This window comes from Callionymus lyra, chromosome 8 (assembly GCF_982586985.1).
Source record: "Callionymus lyra chromosome 8, fCalLyr1.hap1.1, whole genome shotgun sequence".
Taxonomy (NCBI): domain Eukaryota; kingdom Metazoa; phylum Chordata; class Actinopteri; order Syngnathiformes; family Callionymidae; genus Callionymus; species Callionymus lyra.
The window spans coordinates 14,992,795-15,016,093 of NC_141825.1; the positions used below are offsets into that span (position 1 = coordinate 14,992,795).

The 23,299-nt window shown below is 37.9% G+C and overlaps 1 protein-coding gene across 1 annotated transcript in view; it reads right to left on the minus strand.

The window, feature by feature from the left end:
* Positions 1 to 1,025: 1,025 nt before the first annotated feature.
* Positions 1,026 to 23,299, minus strand: part of cacna2d1 (calcium voltage-gated channel auxiliary subunit alpha2delta 1) — a 77,684-nt gene continuing 55,410 nt past the window's right edge. The window contains exons 24-39 of the mRNA XM_087797600.1: positions 20,319 to 20,379; positions 20,168 to 20,259; positions 18,574 to 18,655; positions 17,395 to 17,457; positions 16,962 to 17,065; positions 16,410 to 16,499; positions 16,273 to 16,340; positions 15,276 to 15,314; positions 15,051 to 15,122; positions 10,719 to 10,871; positions 10,076 to 10,128; positions 8,612 to 8,667; positions 8,405 to 8,531; positions 7,729 to 7,841; positions 5,787 to 5,869; positions 1,026 to 2,700 (exon numbers count right to left, since the gene is read on the minus strand). Of these exons, the coding sequence (XP_087653726.1) occupies positions 2,593 to 2,700; positions 5,787 to 5,869; positions 7,729 to 7,841; positions 8,405 to 8,531; positions 8,612 to 8,667; positions 10,076 to 10,128; positions 10,719 to 10,871; positions 15,051 to 15,122; positions 15,276 to 15,314; positions 16,273 to 16,340; positions 16,410 to 16,499; positions 16,962 to 17,065; positions 17,395 to 17,457; positions 18,574 to 18,655; positions 20,168 to 20,259; positions 20,319 to 20,379 (1,364 nt within the window). The 3' untranslated portion in view covers positions 1,026 to 2,592. The remainder of the gene's footprint in view (positions 2,701 to 5,786; positions 5,870 to 7,728; positions 7,842 to 8,404; positions 8,532 to 8,611; positions 8,668 to 10,075; positions 10,129 to 10,718; positions 10,872 to 15,050; positions 15,123 to 15,275; positions 15,315 to 16,272; positions 16,341 to 16,409; positions 16,500 to 16,961; positions 17,066 to 17,394; positions 17,458 to 18,573; positions 18,656 to 20,167; positions 20,260 to 20,318; positions 20,380 to 23,299) is intronic.

Sequence of the window (23,299 nt, forward strand, 5' to 3'; positions counted from 1 at the left end):
AATTATAATTATTCAAGGGCCGCATTAAATTATGTGAATGTTGTTAGGGGCCGTCAAGCAAAAAGAAAGACCAGAAAATCCCTAAAAAAAAAAAGACATTCGTCAATAGGCTGTGACTTTTATTATGCTAAATAAGCTGCAATTTTCTTCTTGTATAGACAAGTTTTTTTCAAAACATTTCTTCAACTAACTTATAAAAAATGTTTTGTGGGATTTATATATACTCGAAAAATTACACGCAAAAAGTAAATAAGTGTTATGTTGAAATGTAACTGAATAATAAACACAAAATACATTTGTTAATGCATTAGAACCATTTATACATGATCATACTTAGACATTACGAGGGCCACATAAATACAGTCAAAGACCCGCACTTTGCCCAGGTCTGTTATAGACACTTTCTTAATGCTACACTAGATATAATTCTGCTTTATGCAGATGATCCATGTGTCTTCTTGCTGGTCATTCCTGAAAATAATCATTCGTATATGGGTCCTGGAGAGTCAGCCATTTACTAGCTATTGGCACAGCAGGCGGTGGCTTCACTAACAATTCTATTTTGTGATTTCCAGGCAACTTTGACTTGTTAATAACTAATTTTGTTTCAAGGAACATGACTTACTATGACCTAAGGATATATCTCCATCTTTACATCTCATGATTTATTTTTTAGATTTAAAAAAAGTGGTCTTAAATAAGGATTTTTTTTTTTGCTTATGGTCAAGTTCCCATACATACATGGAACGCAAAATACTAGGGATCATAGGAAGAACATTCAGCAACTGTAGAAAAAGAAACTTGCTAGTGTAGGCTACTTGCAGGATCAACTTTTAGACCATTTTAAATATACTTTTTAAGGTTTTGAAGAGGTGCAACATCGACTCAAAAGACTTTAAATATGTTAGATGTATTTAAACAGACATTGTGGATAAACAAACACTATGAGAATTGAATTGGCTCATTGAAGTAGCACCAGGATCCCTTCTATTGTAGCGAAGTAAAAGTAAATGATTCCACTTCACTCATAACAATACAACACTTTTATTGTGAATATATCTGCACGATATCCAACACCATATTATAAACATTTTTTTCTTCTCAATCATTTCTCTTTTATACAGTAAATAGTATTATTATTGTACAAATGTATACAAAAATCATTCAGGCTTGTCAAGTTCCACAAAAGAGTATTTCATATACAGTATTAAAGCACAATCAGATATGGGGGACATGGGCATGCCTGCACACACTGGAGACATGGGGACCCCTGGGCTAAAACGCAAGTCAACACACGACTTTGAAAGACAGGCATCACCTGAACACTCGACACCAGCAGCTCAACATGAGGACGACTCGAGAAAGAGAAAGGCATGTCATATTTTGGATGGATGGTCCGGTAAGGCTAACTGTATCACAACCATGCTAAGAGTTCTCTCCATCAGTCCCTGAAGGCAGCGTTCGTACACAGATCAAGCTCATCCAAGAGACATTGCAGCGTATCGGACACTGAAGGCTCAGCTTCACAGCACTTATTGGAGCAACACAACCAGGGAGCAAGCGTAAATAAAGGAAGAACATCAAGTAGAGGGAAGAAAACAGCCATTCCCGTGGGGCTGATCTCATTCGCCTGTCATCTCCTGAGTCCAGTGGTAGGGAAAATGGAACAGAAAAAAGAGGGGTTGGAACACGAGCTGAAGCCTGGTTTGGTTTCCTCATGAAGGAGATGGGTCTTCCCTCCTTGTAATCAGAATCATCGCCGGCTGCTCCTGTTGAGCGGTGCGAGAACTGGGCGGGGGGGGAACAGCCATACCTGCTCGGCGATAATGCAGCACGGACTACCATGGGCACAGGAAACGACAGTTCACTTCATTCAGTTCGAGCTACAAAGTAGGCACTGGAAGTTTGATGCATCAAGATAAGGGCGACCAAAAGCTGTCAGACCAAGTACGAACTGTACTAACCTTACAGATGATTATATAGACATTCCTCTAGCTCCATCCGTGCGTCTGAGGATTCGCTCCCAAAGAGGTTAGTCCGTGGTCCTTCATACTACTTTGGTGTCGGAGGATTGGTGTTGTCTTCAGCTCTGTTCTGAGCACATGCTACTACACTACAACACCGAGCTAGTCATGGAATGCTAGTTGAAATTTCCGTACAAAAACAGATCCATAGATACAGTACACTTATAAAATACACAGATGGAGTATTTTTTAACCAAAATAAACAATCATTACAGCATAGTGATTGATATGCTACCAATAGAACAAGCAACCAAATAGTCATGAATCAACGCTGTCAGTGAACATAGAGTTGGAATAACACTTTGTTGGCATAGTGGGTGAGAATTAAATGAAGAATTAAAGGGTTTGGTTAGCGCTTACTGTTGCACCATCAGTAGGTTTTAAGCTGAACACTGAAGTTGTGTCACTGTTTTTGAAAATAGAAGGAGGTGAATGAGCACCCTTTGGCATTGGGAAAGAAAATACTGACACGGTCATCAGAAAGAAAAGTCCCGCGAACATCCTGAATGGGTTATGCAAGTGTGTCGTCAGGAACACGCGTGGAATGGGAGATCGGCGAGTTTGTGTGTCATGAGTTTTCGAAAGTGGCGCATAGTCGCAGCAGTAGTTGGAGCAAGAGCATCGACCAGAGACTCGGGCTCAGACAAGATCCTCCCCCACAATCGGAATCATCTTCCTGTTCAGAACAAAGGTCAAAATGTCAGAGTACAGGCAAGATTATTTTTTAACAAGTGGACTCTGCTAATACAGTTTAGTTACTGTACATCTACATTTTTAATCACAGCTTCCTGATGACAGAACATCCTCTTAGATTGTTTGTAATACAAATGGAATCATTTGTCAGGACTGGTTTTAAAAGAAAATAACCCAAAAAAACCATCACATTTAGATGCTACACAAAAACAACCTAATTTATTTGTATTTCTAAACTAGTTCTAAGTGATTTAAAGGGAGGGAAACTACTGTGATTCTACACAAGTACAGAAATGTACACTCATCAGATCATGCTTAATTTTTTTCTCATCTACAAAAAAAACATAAATATGGAAGTATCTCAGTGCCACCAGAATATTAAAAAATTGGATTTTACATTTTGAATGTTGAATCTAAATTTAAGATTCAAGAAGAGCTTTATTTGCCAGTACCTATTGGTATATATACATGGTTATTATATGGTTATTATAAATTTAACTTCTAGTTCAATAGTTAAATCATTTGTATATTGATAAGTTGTGTCAACATTGGTAATGTTAAATTCAAACTTTGAATATTCTGAAGGTACTGATCCAGAACCCATATGAATAATGTATGCTTTAATCACACTAAGCAATTTTGATAGATCAAATGTTTTATTTTTCTTTAATAAGTGTTTTCTTTCTCCTAGAAATGTAGTTATTATAAAGAAGGAAGAGCATGCTACTAATTCGGCACCTGAAGAAGAGCTATTTGCAATCAAAGGCAACTGGCAGGAAACAAACTTAAAAAAATAACTTTTGAAGACGATCAAGGTTTACTCAACAGACATTGGAATGTGTTTTAAGAATGTAGACAGATTGTAGAAGGCGGAACAATTATTAATTTACTCTAGCTTTTTATTTTTTTTTAGTTGTTGCTGCTGTTTCCGACAACTCGGATCTGTTCTGCTTTCCGAAGAATTAAGTAGTTGCGAGCGAGACGTCATCATCTTGGCTTGGAGTCAGGAAAGTTTGTCTGATGGTGATTTAGGAAGGATGAACCCATTACCTCCCTTGAGGCGGTTAATGAAGACTGGAAGAAGATGTTTTCGCTCATTTCAGTATCAGTTTTCAACTCATATCTATATTTTTTGCTCAAAGGCTCGTCAACTATTTAGGTTTCATGAGTTTTTTTTCGTAAACCTTGGCTTTATATCATCTGTTTTCTTCAGGTTCGGTGCAACACACACCTGCCTGGATTGTGTGTTTCTGAGTCTGTCCGTGTTTGATGGGAATACGCAGGAAATCCATGCATGCCAAAAAAGCGAAGGAAAAAGAAGGAGGGAGTCTCCTGAATTCAAAGGCCAGGAAACCCATGTGGAGCTTCCTCTGTTTACTCTGAAGACAAAATGCACTCGTTTGGACAAAAAACTTTCTTCCAAAAAGGAACTTTGCCAGAAGTTGTGGAATTGATGGAAAGAGGAAAAGAGGCTTCTCTCTTTCCGCTCCCCACATACTTCCTCTTTCATCCTCCCTCTCTCTTTGCTCTCCAGAAAACACTCACCACCCCGTAAACATTCAGGAGAATAAATTAGTTTGCTGCGCAACCTGAGCATCGGTGACACAATGAAAGGTCAAGATAAACAAGGAATTAGGAGACATTTTTCAGATCCTTACGACGTCTAATAAACTGTTTAAAGTTGGGTGTTGATGTGTTAAATATTTTCCACTGTGGTCTTTTGTTTGGCCGATTAAATGTGTGAGTCACTGCATTATCTTCGACGACAGGAACTGGACTCTAAATTATAATGAAAGTAGACTTTTCATTCGTCTCTACTTCAGCCTGAATAATCATTGTAAGAAAAAAAAAGATAATCAAAACCACTTGGATTCGTCATTAGTTTGCAACCATTCTGAAAATGTTTTTGTCGCATACTAATGGAATACATATGGGGGTTTCTACAACATTAGCAGAAATTTAAAAACTTTATTTATGATTTCATAATTTAAATACCTGTAGCTACCGTAAGAGAAAACTTAACACTGATACTAATATCATTACGGTCACTCCCAACACGCCTAAACACAGAATCAATTCAGCTGCACCTGCTCCAAGAACTACTTAGGTTTGTCAGTGCAGTAACCCTTAATTAACCTCTATTATTTTAAATTGGTTATAATACATTTCCTGAGGCGTTTTCAGATGTTTTTTGACAGTTTAAATGGACGCACGTGTAGAGTTAGTAGAAAAATTATTTCATTTTAGTAAGTGAATACAAATGAAAATATTGAATAATTGTCAGATGGACAAATGATCTACTGTCGAACAATCTCAAAAAGAGTCGACATGAACATGGCTGTAGAAATAAAGGTGTAAATGAGTGATAGTAGGAAGAGTAGGAAACAATGAAGTGTTTGAATTTATACCTATGATGAACAGATCAAGCACGTCTATAGGACAACTAAGACAAGAGGTCAGTGGCTCCATATTCAGACCATATTTTGGTACTTTGTTTTCTAATCATACCTAATCAATGGATATAATCATGGATTATATCAATAAAAATGCATACCAAAAATACGTTGATAATTAATTCTACTAATATGTATTTCTGTTTTCCCATGAATGTTAACTGCACCTCATTGTTCAGTATGCCTTTCTTCCTCTTCTCTTCTCTCCGCTAAAGTCAATCCCCCTTTTCAAGCACTTTTATCTATTCTGTACCTTTCTTCTCCTTCCTCTTTTATAATCCGTTTCCTTTATCCTGCTTCTCTGTCCATTTCTGTGTGATATACTTAAAACAAAAGAGTTCTTGACCTCTAACTGTACACACACACACACACACACTTGTTTTTGCTAACCTAGAGCACAGCAGCAAGAATAAGAACAAATGTGTGGAGATCAGCGAAGAACCTTTGCTTGTTGGACACAAAGGCTCGTCCTACCGAAATAGCAGCGGCCAGTGGGATGAGAGATGATGAAAAAAAAAAAAGAAAATGATAAAGGATGAACATTGAGAGGATGAAAATATGTGCTAGCAGTTAATGCAGTTGGCAAAAAAATCGACAGAGAATCAGGGTTTCTTACATTCTCGTTGTTGTCGAAGCACACGTCTGGTCCTTTTCGGTATCTGGGGTTCTGAGCCAGCTCGCATGGGTTGGGGCCTTCAGCTGTTCATGTCTTAAGGAAACACAGATTGCAATGGTGCAACAGAAGTGTGTAACCCTCACTGTACACACACTATCTGACTATATTTCGGAAGAATCAAATGAGCAGCGCGATGCCGTCAGAGATTCAAAGATCTTCCACTTGTTTCTTCGCCAGCGGCCATATTGCTTCCAGAACATCTGTCGGTCGTGCAGAAAACATCTCAATAGAATTGTGTAATGCAGCAGTCTTGGTAAAGTAAATCACGACATAAGTGCAGAAAATGAAAAACATGCTGTTCTTCTATGAGTCATGTGGAGTGATTTCAAACAAATGATTTAACTTAATATATTGACAGTAGACAGAGATTCTCTTCGTCTCCAATGAATCCAGGCTCAGCATTGCTTAATGGAGCTTCTATTTTTTTATTTGACTTAACAACTGTTAAAGTCTTCCGTCTTCCTGTTAGTCTTCTGTCTAAAGTTGTTATATCTCTGGTTTTTCGCCCAATGGGTGACTTTTGTTTATCCTTGGTGGCGCTGGTTCAAGATTCAAATCTTCATGTTTTATGTTGAAAATGGGCCAGAAAACACTTTGATAAACATGTACAAGTTGCAGTTATTAAAAAATGAAAAGCATTACATTTTAGAAGATAAAACGCATCAAAGACGAAGGCATAAGTTAGAAACAATCCAATTGACTACATTTGCAGGGACCAGCCACAGACGGAAAGAACAACGACGCCGAACTGACAAATGCCCTTTTTATGTTGTTGCTTATAAGCAAGATCACTTAGGCTGCGTCCCAACTCTACTTACCCCTACCCCTTAGTCTATCCCTTCAAAACAAGGGCTATGGGTAGAAATATTCCTCTATGAATTGGGATAGTCCTTTAGTAAGGCCTGGGAATAAGGTCTGTGTAGGAAGAACAATCTAAATAGATAGCACAGAAAAATAAACCTCACCACAGATTATCTTTATATTTAACGTATGAACGGCTCTCTGTCAAATGGTGTCACAAGAAGGATGTGTGAACGTTTCCCTATGTCTCAGGCATAAGATCTCAGTCACCTCAATGCAGTGCGCTCTCTCCCTAGGAAAGTCTCCAAGGAACCCCCTTAACCGGGATCATTTGATGGTCACACCTTGCTGGACCGTGAGGGTCAACGACCCCCTCCAGGTGTTAACGATCCTCCCCAGGCCTGAGCACACTAATGCGTTTCTGCTAACCTCACTAGGCTAATCGCCCTGATGGGCTTCAGCCCATACATAGATTTTGAAGCCCTCCCTATTCTTATCTGTTCCTAGCAGGATATCTACTGGCTCCTAACCCCAGCTAATTTGGAAATGAAGCTTCTCGGATGAAACGTCTTTCTAGAACTATACACAGTCCAGTTGATTTGCTATCCATCTACATCCATTTCTCTATGGGTTTAGATGGATGAGAGGGTTCCCAAATGTTTGGGAATATATGATGGTGAAACCTTATATGTTCGAGAATGCTAGAAGGATTTATATTGGTGTTAAAAGTTCACCAACAATCCTTTTTTTTTCTTCTAAATTTTAGCTTCTGCTGTCATGTTTGTTTGTCTCAATTATGGCAGGAACAGATTTGAGTTCTGTGACCGAGTGTAACATTTTGGCACATCTGTCAAACAGGTAACATGAGCTCCCACAGGACTCTTATCTGGCAGTAACCTGAGAAGGCTCTTCATATGCTGCTCATCTGGTTTACTGTTCACCTGCGAGGAACCTTCTGGAAACTGTGTGTCCTTGTATTCGAATGTCGGGTATCTGCTGCCGTGTGAGTGATGGATGGAGGTCTGGAGAGTAGAACGGAAGTGTAACTCTGCGGGTTTTTTACGAGTGACCTTAAGGATACACGGTTGTTCAGCCTGCCTTAGCGGTCTGGGGTCGCATGACAGACATGTTGCCTTCGCATCTGTGATCAGGAACACTAGGTTGGTGTTGGGCAGCTTCTCAGCACGATACATTCTGTAAGGCAGACGAAGAAAGCAGATATTCAGTCGCTTTATAACATTCTGTATGGTGAAGACTATTTACTGTGGCGATTAACAGGTCAGATGATAAAACCACATTTTCATAGATGCCGCTCATATGAGGTTGCAGTGTTCCGCTTTAATACCTTCGCTGAAGGGATTTCTTTTTATGGTTTCCACGAAAGTTTGCGTGTCTTTAGTCGTTAACTTTGAGTAGTAAAGCACGAGAAGATTGAAGCTCATAACGCCAAGTAATTGCAGTCATATTTAACCTCTCCGACATCACATTTGACAGCCGGAAAAGGTCAAACTAAAGTTGACCGAGTCTGTGAATGTGGGACAAGAATGGATTTAATCGGATCAAAGCTCATGAGAACACAGCTGCCGAACATTACAATGAAAAGATCCCAGTAAACAAAAGGATGTGTGAGAGAATCCCTAATGAACTATAAAACCGAAGAGAGTCCAGGAAGAAGATAAGAGGGAGGGGTGAGTCTGTTTTCATTGTCATTGAGTCTTGACGTGATGCAACACGACTGTAAAGAGGAAGGTGCATACCTCGAACAGTTTCCACAATCCAGGACACCTGAGTACGACCTCTCGTCGTTGTCAAAGAAATACTGGGTCTGCTCTGTGATGCAGCTTTCTTTGAACATCGCGTCTGGGATGTCATCATCCGTCGAATCTGCTCACAACAAGAACAATGGATTCAACTGAAAGTGACGTGTTTTTTGACGATGTTTAAAGCACTTCAGCATTAGTCACCTGCATATGACGCAGTGGGTAACAAGAGACTGTAGCAGAGCTGCTGGAGAATCGACCTAGACAAAATTTAAAACAAAAATAACACTGAGTCATGAAGTGTGTTAGTCATTCGTCTGGTTTAGAGAAGGAAAACATTCTTTACAGGGTCATAGTTGAAGATCATTTAATTTTCTTGTAATCTCATAGATTATTTATACAAAATATATACTTTATATTTGTAAAGATGTATTCTTAAAATTCATGGTGTCCAAAAGACCCCAATAATAATCAATAGTTTTTTTTTAAAGTGTAATTGTAATCACTTATATTTTTATCCTTTCAATAATGACATTCTGTTTACTGCAACAGGGCGGATGTTATGCTTATTAAAGAACACTCCAAGTATGAACAAAATAGATTTAATTATAAACATTTACTAGGGCTGTGTAATGGAAAGAATCCGGCGATACGACATATTGAAAAAATATTTTTAGTATTGTCCGAGTTACTGTTTTAATTTTTCAAAAAGGGCGTGAATATTTGCATGTTAATTGTAATTGAAACAAGTATACTATTTATTTTAAACACACTTTACTGAACTGTAAACCATTAAGAATGCTGTTTAAAAAATATATATTGTTTAAAGCGCCCCCTCCCCCCCAGAATAAAAATAATAATATAATAATAAATTATGTTTTAAAACAGCTGTTTACATAATAAATAAAAAGCCTACCAGAACCGTCATTGTCAAATTTGGCTCATCTGCTTTTATTAACTCTGAAACCTTTTGTCATTATTTGGATTGAGCATGTTCCTTATGTTGCAGTCAACTCACCATTCATTGATCAATTTTCTTCTTCTTCAACAAGATCAATAATCTTTAAATTAAAAGCTGCATCATATACGTACATATATATATATATATATATATATATATATATATATATATATATATTTATATACTGTATATATGAGATCATATGTTTTTCATCCTTAGGTTGTGAGCATAATGGCCACAACCCTCAGAGGCCACAATTGTCTTCTTGTTGCTGTAAGCATCAAATTGTTTCCCATCACATCTTATTGTGTAAACTATTATCAAACTCGCTGGATTATCTTTCACCTGTCTGTCTCGCTCTTGTCCTGAAAGATCACCTGCTGGAGGCCCTTAACCCTCTAATCCACAATTATTGGATTAGCCACGACATTGTTGAGGTTTGTGTGTGAATAAGTTAGCAGCTTGTAGCCTGGGATTTAACGTAGTAAGACAAAGCAGAATCAAGAATTTATATTATACATTATTTATCCTGACATTAGTCACTTTAATATGGACGTCTTTATTCATGTCTATCATTCAGGATTATACTATACAGTCATTTGTACATGACTGCTGTTCAACGCTTTCATTTCCAAAATAAAGCACATTTTGTTGAAAACTCAACATATATTTATTTGACAAATAATGTTGGATTATAAAGATCTCACCAGGCAATGCTGGAAGCCCACCAGCCAATACTCAGCACATCTGCTATTGTAGGCTGCAGAGGAATAGAAGTACAAAGTTAATATACAAACACACAATACGCTCCATAAATTCATCTTAACAGGTATTTTTTATTACCATATAATATACCATATAAATATCTTGACACGCAATCTTGTCGTAAAAAAAAGTGCTTTGACATTTAGGGAGTTTAATTTGTTTTTAAAGAAATGTATCTGGTTGAACACAAGAAACTATAGGCCGTAAAATGTAATGTAAACGAAGCAACATTATTATCAACAATATATTTTTCAAGTCACTACAGGGTCTCATAGCCAAAGAATGATGGTTTAAAGAGTGGACTGGCTGCCAGACCCTCACACAGTACAAAGAGAAGAACTTTAAACCAGGCATGTCCACCTCCGCACATGGAGAGCGTCCAGCTTCGGATTCAATTATGTATAACCCACAACTTTATGACATCTGTCAGTAATGACTCACTGGAGAACAAACCGATGCAAAAGCCCACGATTTTATAAGTTATAAGTGGAGATTTGTTAAGAGACTTCATTTTACTCTTGTTTGATCTACTATTTAAACGTTATATTTCTCACACTTTACATGCATTAGGATGAGGGGTTGTACCACAAAAACAGATCTGGGTCCAGCCGCTGCCTTGCTGTCCTTCTCCGGGTCGCAGACGGACTGGTAGTCGTACGTCTTGTTGAAGGAGTAGAGGGACGTGTTGACCAGGTTGATCATCAGCACAGGATCGACTTCACCGAAGAACTGACCAATCTGGGAGAAGGATAGAAAAGACAAAATGTGACATTAGCCCAACAGTCATGAAGCCACAGAGCTAGAAATGATACATTTGTAAGACACTCAATTCTTACTAGTTGATATTTAGGAATATATGGTGGATATATAAACGTATAGGACTTAATACCAAGTCAAGTTGAGAGAGTTTATGCAGGAATTTGAGACCAAAGGAATGTATTTGAAACCTTAGTATTTGGTCTTTATTCTACTGTAGGATTTGTAACATAATAAGATTGATTCAGTTATAATTGCATTCTATGGTTTGACGTTATGTACATCAATCTGCAGACGATTGCGTGGAAAGGGAAACTTGAGGCTGCAAACATGATGTCATGTTTACTATGACAAATTTGCTTTGATATACTTTTAAAGTAGGAAGAAGCTTGAAAAAATACCCATAAAAAGTCTCTAAAAATATGAAAATAGCTTCAATACCAAAGTCCGGTTTCAATCTGACCCAGTGAACTACTTTAATTTAGAAAAGCCTTTGTATGGGTTTTTTATACTAGTGTAAATTACTTTTTTTGCATAATGACAGTAGATTGATTTATTTTTTGTTCTTGCTCTCAGTTTTTCTGAGGTTTTCAAACATGGGTCGTCTTTATGAACTTTTTTTTCTAGGATTAATGATAATTGAAATTATAAAATGAACACACTTCACACGCAGGAATAGTTATCACTCTCCCACTTTTATTTTCCACGCATTTTAAAATGTGAAAATACCTTTATTTGTGATACCTATCTTTATTTTTCTTGCACTGATCTAATGTTAATAAATAAATGTGGTATTTATGAGTTGATAATTTTGATGATGAATTGCTCATTTTGTGAGAAAAACACTTTACAGTTTAACTGTTAATTCATGAGGCAGTTTATTCAGATATTTTTTTAAACTATGATTTTAAATAAAATTGGCCCAAAATATTGGTTACATTGGGATTGAAAAGAGCATCCCTTTTTTCCAGAATGAAAGGCGGCGACCCTGACAGAGAGTCAGCGATGGAAGACGAGGGTGTCATGAGAGAATGGAAGTGTGTGTGAACAAGAGCTGCTGCAATCTAGCATCACGAGCCTGCAACCGTCAATGATCAGGGGATGAAGATGATAAGCACCACCGAGTCTGGTGCCACTGTTAACAATGTTGACAGTTAAGTCAGCTTGTTGAGTCAGACATGCGAGTGAACTGCTGGGCTGGATCAGAGACTTAAGACCGAGGACGGCCAAGCGGTCGTGGTTCACTTTCCAGCAATACCACTTTGAACTCTGAGTCATCCATGCAACAGGAATCCAAGTGGCTCTGAGTAAAAGCATGTTTCGCTGCTGCATCCAGAGAAAACAAGTCTTTGAATTACTCTACAGAAAGTTGTCAAGAAAATTATGAAGATACAGTAGCATGGAAATATCTCTCTCTCTTCTGAACTGGATAATACCGAAGGAACATTAAGTTGTCTTGTGGTTTTTGCTAGTTTTCCCCTCTGAAGGATTTGTGGCGAGCCTGACCGATGCTACCCTCAGAGGCCAGCACGACAGTTTGAAGGAGTCGTAAAAAACCTGTGACAGTCAAACGTCTTGATGACAGGTGTGGCTTGCTAAATAGCTGATGACCCGCTGACCTCAAGTTGAGTGATGGACTCTGTCGTCTAGTTTCGCGAAGCAGTAACTGCTGCTCCCGTGGACGCCAAGTTCGTCTGGAGACGGCTCTGTGGATATTTAGATGGCTGACCATAAAAAGACATTTAAATATATTTTTAAGTATTATGAGAACTGTTGTGCTCTGAGTATTAAAAAAAGGATTAAGATTCTGAAAAAATGATTTCCTTCTCTAAACATAAACAAGTGTGGAATGTTCCTCAGAGACGAGTGCAGAGGGAACTAAACAAGTCTGCATGGGACAAGAAGGTCATGAATTAAAGATTAGATCCATCTTAGTCTGATACAAACTAGATTAGAATCAGTCGTGAATCATGGACAAAAAAAAGTCAAGATGTGGGATCATGGAATTCTAGTTGCCTTTTTGTTTACCTGCATACTATGGCTCCATAAGAGGGTGGCGCCATCTGCACTTCCCCTTGTCCAAGTATGTGGGGTGTGCCTGTGTATGTCAAGAGTTTATGTATGCACGGATTGTCCGACTTTTGAATGTTGCTGATTTTTTTCCAGCTTCAACTCTTCACTTTGAGTTGAATAACACGATACAAAGTGCTTTATACTGTAGATTCAAAGTTAAGTTGATTTTCTTAAGAGATAAACTATTTCAAATAAAATCTCAGTATTGTATCACTACTTTTTACTAACATAGGAAAAAACATCATTATTATAATATGCTGCAGTAGAGCTATGGTCCTCAACACCCCCGAGAGAAACATTTATATATTATTTCCTTTTTTAAAAACACAGCCTGAAATGAGTTTTATTTTGACAAACAACTTTTTCATGACGTAACATTTAGGAAACAATGAAGAGCCCCGTAGACTTGTCCATGAAAATAATAACTATATCATTTCCTGGTGAACATCATGTATGACTTCTTTGTCACGAACTGTGAAAGTTTGATAGACAGGCGCGGAAGTGTAACTTAAGTAAATGAAAACTTATTGAATTCCGTGAGAGTTCGAAGAGAATACAGACGACTCCGAGCTCCAGCAGATATGACAAAAAATAAGTTGTTGAGGCATTGTTAATAAAAAAAAAAAGCTTTTCAAAAACGACTTAGTTCACCCAAAATTAAAATTTCACTCATTTTCTACTCACCATTTTGTCGACTAAGTGTTGGACTAATTTGTATCTTTTGGAAGTTAGAAGTTATTTAAATATCTCCATACTGCCTGACTTTGATGAACATCTTGTATTGAAGCCCCTAAATAAGAAATAGTTCTAAAATAATTAAAGAAGTTTATATTTTAAGCTTGTTTGTAGCAAGCTCACAGTGAGTCTAGCCTGAGCTAGATTTACCCTAATAGTCTGGAAGCTTCCGCTACAACCAAGCATAAAATATGGACATAATAAAATCATAATAAATAATATATACATAATAAAAACAACAACATCTTGTCACGGCTTCAATACAAAAGGGACATTACAGACGAGCAGTATTGATGTATTTTAAACGGTGTCTTTTTGGAGGAAGAAAAGCGAGTCTAACCCTAGAACTTTTGCCTTAAAAGAAAGTCTATTTAAAGTAGAAACTCTGTCTTTTGTAACCACATACTTGCTTGTTTTTTTAATATCTTTTCCAGAAAAGTAAGATCAATGACAATATCGAACCCTCGCCGCGCATCATTAAAAATAATAACTATTTTATGACGTGTGCAATATTGTGGCGAGAACTGTAAAGTCTTCAAAAAGAGGGAGAGAAATCTGAATGAATTGAATGGACTTACTAAGTCTGAAATATTTAAGAATCTTCGCCTTAAAATGGCACAGTCAGGCTGAAGGAGAGAGTGTATCGCAAGCCTGATAAAAAGGGAAAGAAGGTGAGGTCAGAAGTTTCTGGTATTCCCAACAAAGGAAGCAGGAGAGTCCTTGGACAACAGGATGTGCGGGACAATCCCTCATAAAAAATAATGTGTGCTCTTGTCCAATAACTCCTTGCAGGGTCGAAGATTAATCTGGATCTCTGCTCTCTTTCTTCCCCTTCGGTGGACAGGCTGCGGGAATGTTATGAACCAGACGGACGGAGAACTCTAATCGCTCAAAGGTTTTGATAGAAGATGTACACCCGGCCGTTTTCATGTTAATCATTTAAAGAACGGAGAACACTGAGGCTCAACGATAGCTTCCATCAGAGCTTTGATCCTCGCGCAGTGTCCGGTGTTGAGCCGAACTACTGCGCTCCATCAAATGTTGATCTGACAGAGGTCTGAAAGTGCTCACAGCGAACAGACAATCCTCATAACTTAGCTGGAGTCCTGTATCTGAACTTTGTAAGATTGATGAATTCCTGTGACACAGGTAAGGTGAGCTCGTGTGGGGAGATGTAGAATCCTTGGACGTCACGTTTGCATTTGATTGCAGATGCTGTGTGGTGTCATGACTGACCCTTGTTGAATACACCAGGGGTATGAAGATGGCCCCTATAATCTCTTTAGTTCGAGCACACCCGACTTTACCTCCTGGACAACCATCGCTTAGATTCAGAGAGCAACGACTACTCACCAAGTTGATATAATCGTCCTGATTGGACATGAGAAGAAACCCGCCGTCGTCCAGGATCGCACAGTCCACATGCTACACAGAAAAAGAACAAATAACATTTTATTGGTCGAACTCAACATCTTCAGGGTCTCATTTTATCAAATGAATGAAAAACGATTCAATATACATATGGTTTAATCAGGGTTCAATCATTAATTGTGATGTTAAACAGAAAAATAAATTTACCTTGTCGTTCCTCAAACAGCCGCATATTTCATCTTTACACTGAAAAGGACAAAAAGAAAAAGAAGTGTGTAATAGCATCTTTCAATACTGTTGAGATGAAAAGCAGTTTAAAATTGAGTTAAGAGTGACTCAAAAAGTTGTGAATAAATGGATGCTATTTACTAAATTGATTCTTCATTCATTCATTCACTTCCAGAAACTGGTTCACTCATAAGGAGGGACTGGACCCAGCTTTTATCGGGCGTTTCTTTTGCAGGGGACACCCTTCACAGGACACCAATCCATCACATGGCACACGAAGACAGACAACCATTCACACACACACTCATACCTACGGACGATTTCCCCAAGTTCCCAATCAACCTGTGTATCTTTGGCCAGTGGGAGGAAACCGGAGTACCCGGAGTAAACCCACACAACATTAAAAACTTCACACAAACTCCACAAAGAAAGGTCGCAATTTGCCTAAATGATACATGATGTGCGGTTAGCTAGCTCAAAGTCCGGATACATTATGATACTGATTCATAATGCAGACAACTCGCCTACCTTTTAAAAAGTAGTCATGTGACCAAAATGGCAATATGCGTTTTTTTGCCTTTAAAAACTACACATTTACACATGTGAAGTGAATAGAATGGCAGTCAGTGATCATAGCTTATACCTTTAGCTAACATGATTCTTAAATTATGGAAGTTTTTGATGGATTTCGTTTGTATGCTTTGTATAAATATGGTGAGGACTAGTGAGCTCCTTGGCAGGGGTATGCATGGCCACAATAATGTTTTTCTTGAAGTTAATCTTACATGTTTGCTGGAGACTCTCTGTGGTAACTGAGGAATCCCAGGATGACTTTGATACATTACTAATACTAATACCCACATTTGTCGCTCGATTGCTTTGCCTTGTGGCTCAGCTCTTTCCCCTCATGATGATGACCATGTGACCTGAGTCCGATCAGAAACCTCAGTGTGTCTGGATTACAAACAAAACTCACGTTAAGCTTCATTGTGGCGTTGATGAAAGTGTTCATCCAGAATGTGACATTCAGCTTCAGACCCACCACTGCACAGAGAAAACAGCAATAAAATGATCAATTTTCTTTTTTATTAATTTCTTTCATGCTGAGCTGACCTGCTGGCTTGAGCGTGACTTCATCGATCGTGAGCTCCACGGCCTTGCTCACAAGAATCCCTGACTCATGGACGCTCTCCCTGTTCTCGGCTTGTTTTCGGGGAGAAATTGGGCACAAGGGAAGCGGAAATGTAAATACAGAGATTTCAGCAAAAACCGCCTTCAAAAATGTTTCTCATGTTTCTCAATGAAGCTAATTGTAGAAAAATGCCAAACATTCTTGTCTGTTTGTAATTTATGAAGCGCCGAGTGTCAGCGGAGGAGCCAGCACATGTGTTAATCCAGTCAGCGTGGCTGATGTTTGCCTGTCCCGGTGTCTGCTAGAGTCATCAGCGGAGATAAGTGAAGAGGAAGTACACCAGGCCAGGAGTGACGGTCAGCATGAGTGCTGACAGACCCGGCACGAGGGATGAGGAAGGTAAAGAGGGTGATGTCAGAGGTGATCTCTGCCAACAGGGTTTTTTTTTGTCGGATGACATCCGAGTCTGAAGCGAGTGCCAGACCACACCGATGATGCGCATTTACAGAGACATACATGTTATGAGCTCTTACTGTTGAAAGCTGGAGCAGTAAAAATATAAATCTCATTGTCCAGGGCTCTTTTGTAAAAGCTGGACTCGTACGTCTCCGGGTTTTCGCTCCACTCCTCCCCAGCGCTGGAAAACAATAAAACGGAGAATTATAGGCCTAGAACGTGAAACAGAAAATATCTCTGATTTATCTGTGTGATTAAAATTTTAATCTAAAGCAAATGTTAGCCATCAGAGAATGAGTCACACCCAAAGCAACCATGATCCAGGAAAAGCAATAACTGATAGTACTTCATTTTTAATGGTAGGGTTGGATTGTTTATTCTGTAAATTCTAGGAAATAAAGAGTTTGGAGTGTGTTAATTTGAGGAAGGTAATATGCGTTTGGCAGCAGGAACTGATGGTTTACATGAATGCATTATGAAGTGATGCGAAGATATTCATAGTGTTTGAACCTTTTCGGATAGACTCTTGTTATTCCTCCATCTGTGGCCACAAACCTGGCGACAATCCCATCTCTGGAAGAATAAAAATTCAATCAAATATCAAAGTCAGAAACACACATTAAGTGGATTTTAACCACTAGAAAATGATTAGTATTGATTCTAAGCCTGTATGTGGTTCTCTCGAAACACAGAAGACCGTACACATAAACACAACATGACCACAGCAGGACATATGGAGACTTTTCTCAATAGTTGTGGCAAAACTAGCTTGTTTTTTTGTTGTAAAGTGATACATTCTGAGGTTAAACTCTGGGGTTTAAGAGGTGAAACTATGACTTTATTGTTTTTAAATTATTCAATTTGGTTGATACTATTGAAAACATGGAACTTTAGATCTATTTAAAAAAAAGTTTCAGTTCCAGGGACTGAAAAAGTGGAAGGACGGTCTATTCAACTGAGGACGGTAGTGATGCCGTATCATGATACAGTTTCTTCATCATATCTACGAATTCTCTTGCAAACATAGAGTGCCATCTAGTTACCTTTCAAAATGAAGGCACTGTATCATGATACCTCATCAGCTGGTTTATGAAGCCTCACCACTATTAGAGACATTTTATCCGACTCTGTAACGCTGCAACCTGGAAGACTTTAAAGGGCAAATAATGTGTTTATTTAAGTGTCTCTTATATAGATCTTGGACTCCATTATACTCATCAATATGAGTCTGTTCGTACAAAACTCTCTTTTTTATTGAAATATTTACATTAAAAACAGTTTTTTTCTGGGGATGAAATCTTGTTTATCATAACCATGCACACTCTGCTGTGATTGGTCAAGCATCAAGGTTTGTCACCACGTGTCATCAATCTTGGAAGTCTCCACCTCCAAGGGACTTGTTGTATAAACAAAGCGAGCATGATTACAGCTGGCTGGAGGAGGAGTGAAGACCATCATTACATCATAATGGACTCCGCTCTCGTAACCTCTCATCGGCCAAGATTTTAGACGGGGGAGAACTTTATGAAGAAACGAGTTCAAAACATGGTCATGATGAGGGACTAACTGCATCTTGGACAGGAAGACGTAAACATTTGAAAGTCAGGAGAGTTGGGTTTTCACATTACATAGCTAAAACTCTAACAGTTTCAGTGCATAGTTCCTGACCTCGATACTTCATGTACTTACATTGACTGTTCTTCCCAGAATTTAACCAGTTCAGCTGTCAGGCCAGCGTCCAGGATTAGTCGACTCACAAGGGACACGTTACCTTTGAATAAAAAAAAAAAACGTACAAAAGTTTGGACAATAGCGGCGATACACTCGTCAGTAAATCATCCGACAGGAAGAGATTTAACACTCGCTCCCATGTGTGTTTTAAATTGTGTCCACAACTTTTCACGAAGTTTCACAGGGGACGTTCCATAAATTACTGCGCACAGATCAGCAAGACAGCATCAACGGTATCAAGCCTGCGACTTGACCTCTGCCTGACATGGATCAAGGATAGCTGGATCCATTAGCTGGATGATGGTGGTAAGCTATACTGGAGGTTAAATCCATTAGATGATGACAAATACAACACCATGAGTCACCGCATGGGATGACAACATAAAGCTTCTAGGAAACCCAGTCAATCTGCATGATGTCACCCCTGCTTAAAATGATGCTGATCCAATAGCTAAAGCCTGTTCTGACCTTCAGGTGCTGACCATCAGCATGACAAATAGTATGTGGTCAACTAACATGGAAAGTTTTCTGGGGAGGAAAAAATATTTACAGAAGAGTTTGGTGACTTGATTTCTCTTGATGAAACTATCTTTGTGCCATTTGAAACTCCCATGATTCATTATAAATTGATCCAGAAAAGAAAAGATATGCCTTCAGCAGGAGGGATAATATTTCCCCCCAAAACCGTGTATTTGATGTTTAAATGTATTATTATTGCAATGAGTGCAATCAAATTAAATACAGCCAACTGTAAACACATAAGTGTATAATTCCAGTTTGAAAAATATTTATATATTGATGTTAATGAGCAAAAAATAAAATAAAAGGTGTGTTAGAAAAGACGATATTTAAACTGTTTACCGTCTAATTGTAATTGTAAAAAGTACTAGTTGTACTATTAGTCAATGATTAATAAATTATGATGGTACTTTAATTTTTGTTTTACCTCTAGGTCAAGGTGACCCGGTGGCCTGAAAACAAATGTGTTTGAGGTATCCCTTGTGTAGCCTATAGGTCAAGGTGAACAACGTCCACCAGATTTGTTTTTGGGCCACTGGGTCATCTTGACCCATAAATAAAACAAGGGCTAAAAAGATAAGATAAGAGCAACACATAATGAAACACTTAATTATTTGATTATCCTAGATAAATACAAATTAATCTGATTAATTACAGATATATTATGAAAAAAATATATCATTTCAGGGGTCACAGTCGGCTGGAACCAATCCCAGCTGCTTAGGGTGACAGGCAGAGGACACCCTGAACAGGTTTCCAGCCTACCAACAAAACCATAGGGAGAACATACAAACTCTACAAGCTGAAAGTGAACAACCACTCCACCGTGCAACCTACTTTGGAATCTTAAATTACCGATAAATGTCTCACATTTAAGGGAAAATTCAAAAAAATATAAAATAAATATGACAAGGAGGAAGGCTGAGCAAAAGATCATACCTATAATAAAGATATATTCACCTTTGTATTAATACAGGAAACATAATTGCAGGAAAATAGACAAGAAAGTTAAAAGTTGACTGTAAAAACTCACATGTATTTGAGGGATTCATTTGGATGTGCTGGAGGAAGTCGAGGAGAAACTGGGTATTGTTCTGTAGCAACTTCATCTCTTTACAGTACTCCCTAAAGTAGAGTCCTTCATGAGCTTTTCAAATACAGTCCATCATTTAAACAACACTTACCTCGGTGCAACATATGTGTATCCAAACTCTTCAAATCTGTCCAGGTCCAGAGTTTCCAATGCTTTATAAAACAAATATCATTCAATAAGTGACACGAGCAACTCTAATATAATATAAGAAGTAAAACAAATAATACTTGCCTACTTGTCCTGGTGAGAAAAAATGAAAAAAAAAAAAAAATCAATGAGTATTTTTTCAAAGGATCACACACAGAACAAGAACTTAAGTTTGAGATTTGGGACTCATTATAAAACATTCTCATTATTCTTCTGTCACAGACAAATGAATATCCATCAGGACCATCGTCTCTTAAAAAAAAGTCAAGTTTCAAAGTTTTTGCGACATCTGTGAAATCACTGAGCGTTAAGTTTAAACACGTCCATGCAATTTGGTGCAGGATGAAAGGATGGTTCGCGCCATAAAACGTGACAGGCAGATTCATTGTCGCTCCGACTGAACCGGGTTGTCCCTTCAATTTCTCCCCCGAACCAAATATTGCCTTTTCTTCTTCAACCCTCAATTTATGTCGAGCATGACGTCATTTATTAAACGCATAAGGCAGCCTTTCATCACTAATAGTACTCTCTTTGGAAATGTTCATTTATCTGAAGTCTAACTACACTGAAATATATTTATATTTATAATGGATTCTTCGTATTGTTAGGATTATTACATTGCGAATCACTTAATTTAGCAATAAAATAAGAGTCTCCACCAAATCAAGAAATGTTTTGAACTTGTAGATGACTGGTGACTTTCAAAGGAGAGGTAAGTAGCATGCATGTGTTTTCCTTTGTTGCAAGATTGTGGTATTTACAACCACGGCTGACACTCTAAGGTGACCCACATGTCATCAGAATTTATGACTTAATCCTGAGATTACTATATCAAATTCACCCTTGTTTAAATGAATGAAAAAACAACAACATACATGCCAGCTGGATAAGGCTGAGCACATTTTCTCTACATGTTTTTAAATACTATTTTTTGTCTTTATCAACATGGATTGACCTTAAAAGGTATCCATATTGTTTAGTTAAATAAATAAAATAGTTTGACAAAACAATGCCTGTGATTGCTTTGCTTTAGCAAAACAAAACAAAACAACAAGGCGTATCGTGGCTTTTGGGGGTGAATTCCAGAAGGTAAAATGATGTTGCACATGCTACAGTTTAGTCAGTGCAAAAGGTACTTCCTTGTCCGCTGTCAGGGGGGTTTGTACACATCGGTGGTTTTTGAAGTTGTGCTACTTTTTTGTAATTGTGGTTTCAGAGCTACCGTACATACCAATTTAAAGACTCAAAATTCAGACCGATTCACTTTTATCCTCCACCATTTTACTTCCAAATAACATGAGCCAAGAACACCAAAGTCCCATGTATTAAATACATACTTGGGCTGGAGAAATTTACAACAACAGACAGACAAAATACTTTTTAATGTTAAGCTAAATACGGCATGTGTTTCATGATCACTTTTTTTTTCTTTTTTGTACCATAAAAAAACGAATTTAATCTCTTTCTTTTTTTTTTAAATTGCTTTTAGTTTTGGGGTTTGGCTTCAGTTTTTGTAGTTGTGCTTCTTTTTTGTAATTGTGGTTTCAGAGCCACGGTAAATACCAGTTTAAAGACTTCAAATTCAAACCAACCTATTCACATTTGTCCGCAAAAAGCCATCTTATTTATTTATCTTCCAAATATACTGAGCCAAGAACATCATCACCAAGTCACATATTTATATATTTATAGTTTTTAGTTTTACTTGGGCTTAAGAAATTTGACACAACGGAAAAAACAACACTATTAGACTTAGGTTAGGTTAGTCTAAATATGAAAAGCGGGAGTCATTATTTAGTCTTCTACCTCCTCACTTTGATCATTTTTTTCTTTTTTTTTTGTACCATAAAAACAAACATAATGCCATATTTGAACAAAAGACCGATTTGATAGCTTTAAAATAAAAATGTTAAATATTTTTAAATAATAAAGCTTTCATGTTGTTGTAATCATAAATCTCAACAGTTTATGGTATCAGTGGACAGGTGACACCAGGAAGTACCTGCAGGGAAGTTCCTACATTGGTAGGTGGTCCTGTCTTAGCGTGTGAAACCTAAGAAGGCTGGATAGTGAACAGATTGTGTCCCAAAGTCCCTCTCTGACCAGAGCGTGCCAGGGAGTTGCAGCTTTTTCTCTTTTCTTTAACAAGCTAGTGAACCTGCTGACAGCGTTTATAGGATACTGACAGACTAATTATAGTAGAGGGTGAACGAGATTGAAACAAGTCTTGGAGCAAATGTGGAATCAGCATTTTTTTTGTGTGGCTACATGTGAAAATGATTTAGTTGGTCATGATAAAAAGGCAATACTTTTTTTCCACTGCCGCTCAATGCATCAAAATGGATTCACCCTTAACCGAAGTAGTACTCACCCCAGGTGGATGCTGGGAAATTTCAGTTTTGAAGCAAGAAAGAAAGAAAACATCAATCAATGTCAAAAATATGTATAAAAGTACATTTCAAGACATTTCTTTAAGAGTAGATCAAAATCCCTGCCACCGAAACAAAAATACAATTCACTTTTCAACACACATTTCCATCAAAACATTTCCAAAAACCCAATGTGAACTCAGTCGAAAACAGACATGGACTGTGACCTCATGATGACCTCAAGAAAATAAACTTTTGTTGACAGTGTTGTAAACACAAGACAGGAATTAGTTGTGGTGGCACTACTACATATAAAAATGAAATATAAATGAAATAAAAACTGAAAAAATACTAATTGGCTCTTTTAGTTCATGTCACTAGGATGTTGCAACGCACAGGTAGGCTCGCACCTTAACCTTTTCACCTCTGCTATCCCACATTCAAACTGCTCCCTTCAGGTGGGAGGTGTATCCTCCCAGGTTAGGAAAAGCTTTGACTGTTACCCATGGAAAACAGCCTCTTTTTAAACCTTTTTTCAAGTCAATTATTATTTTTA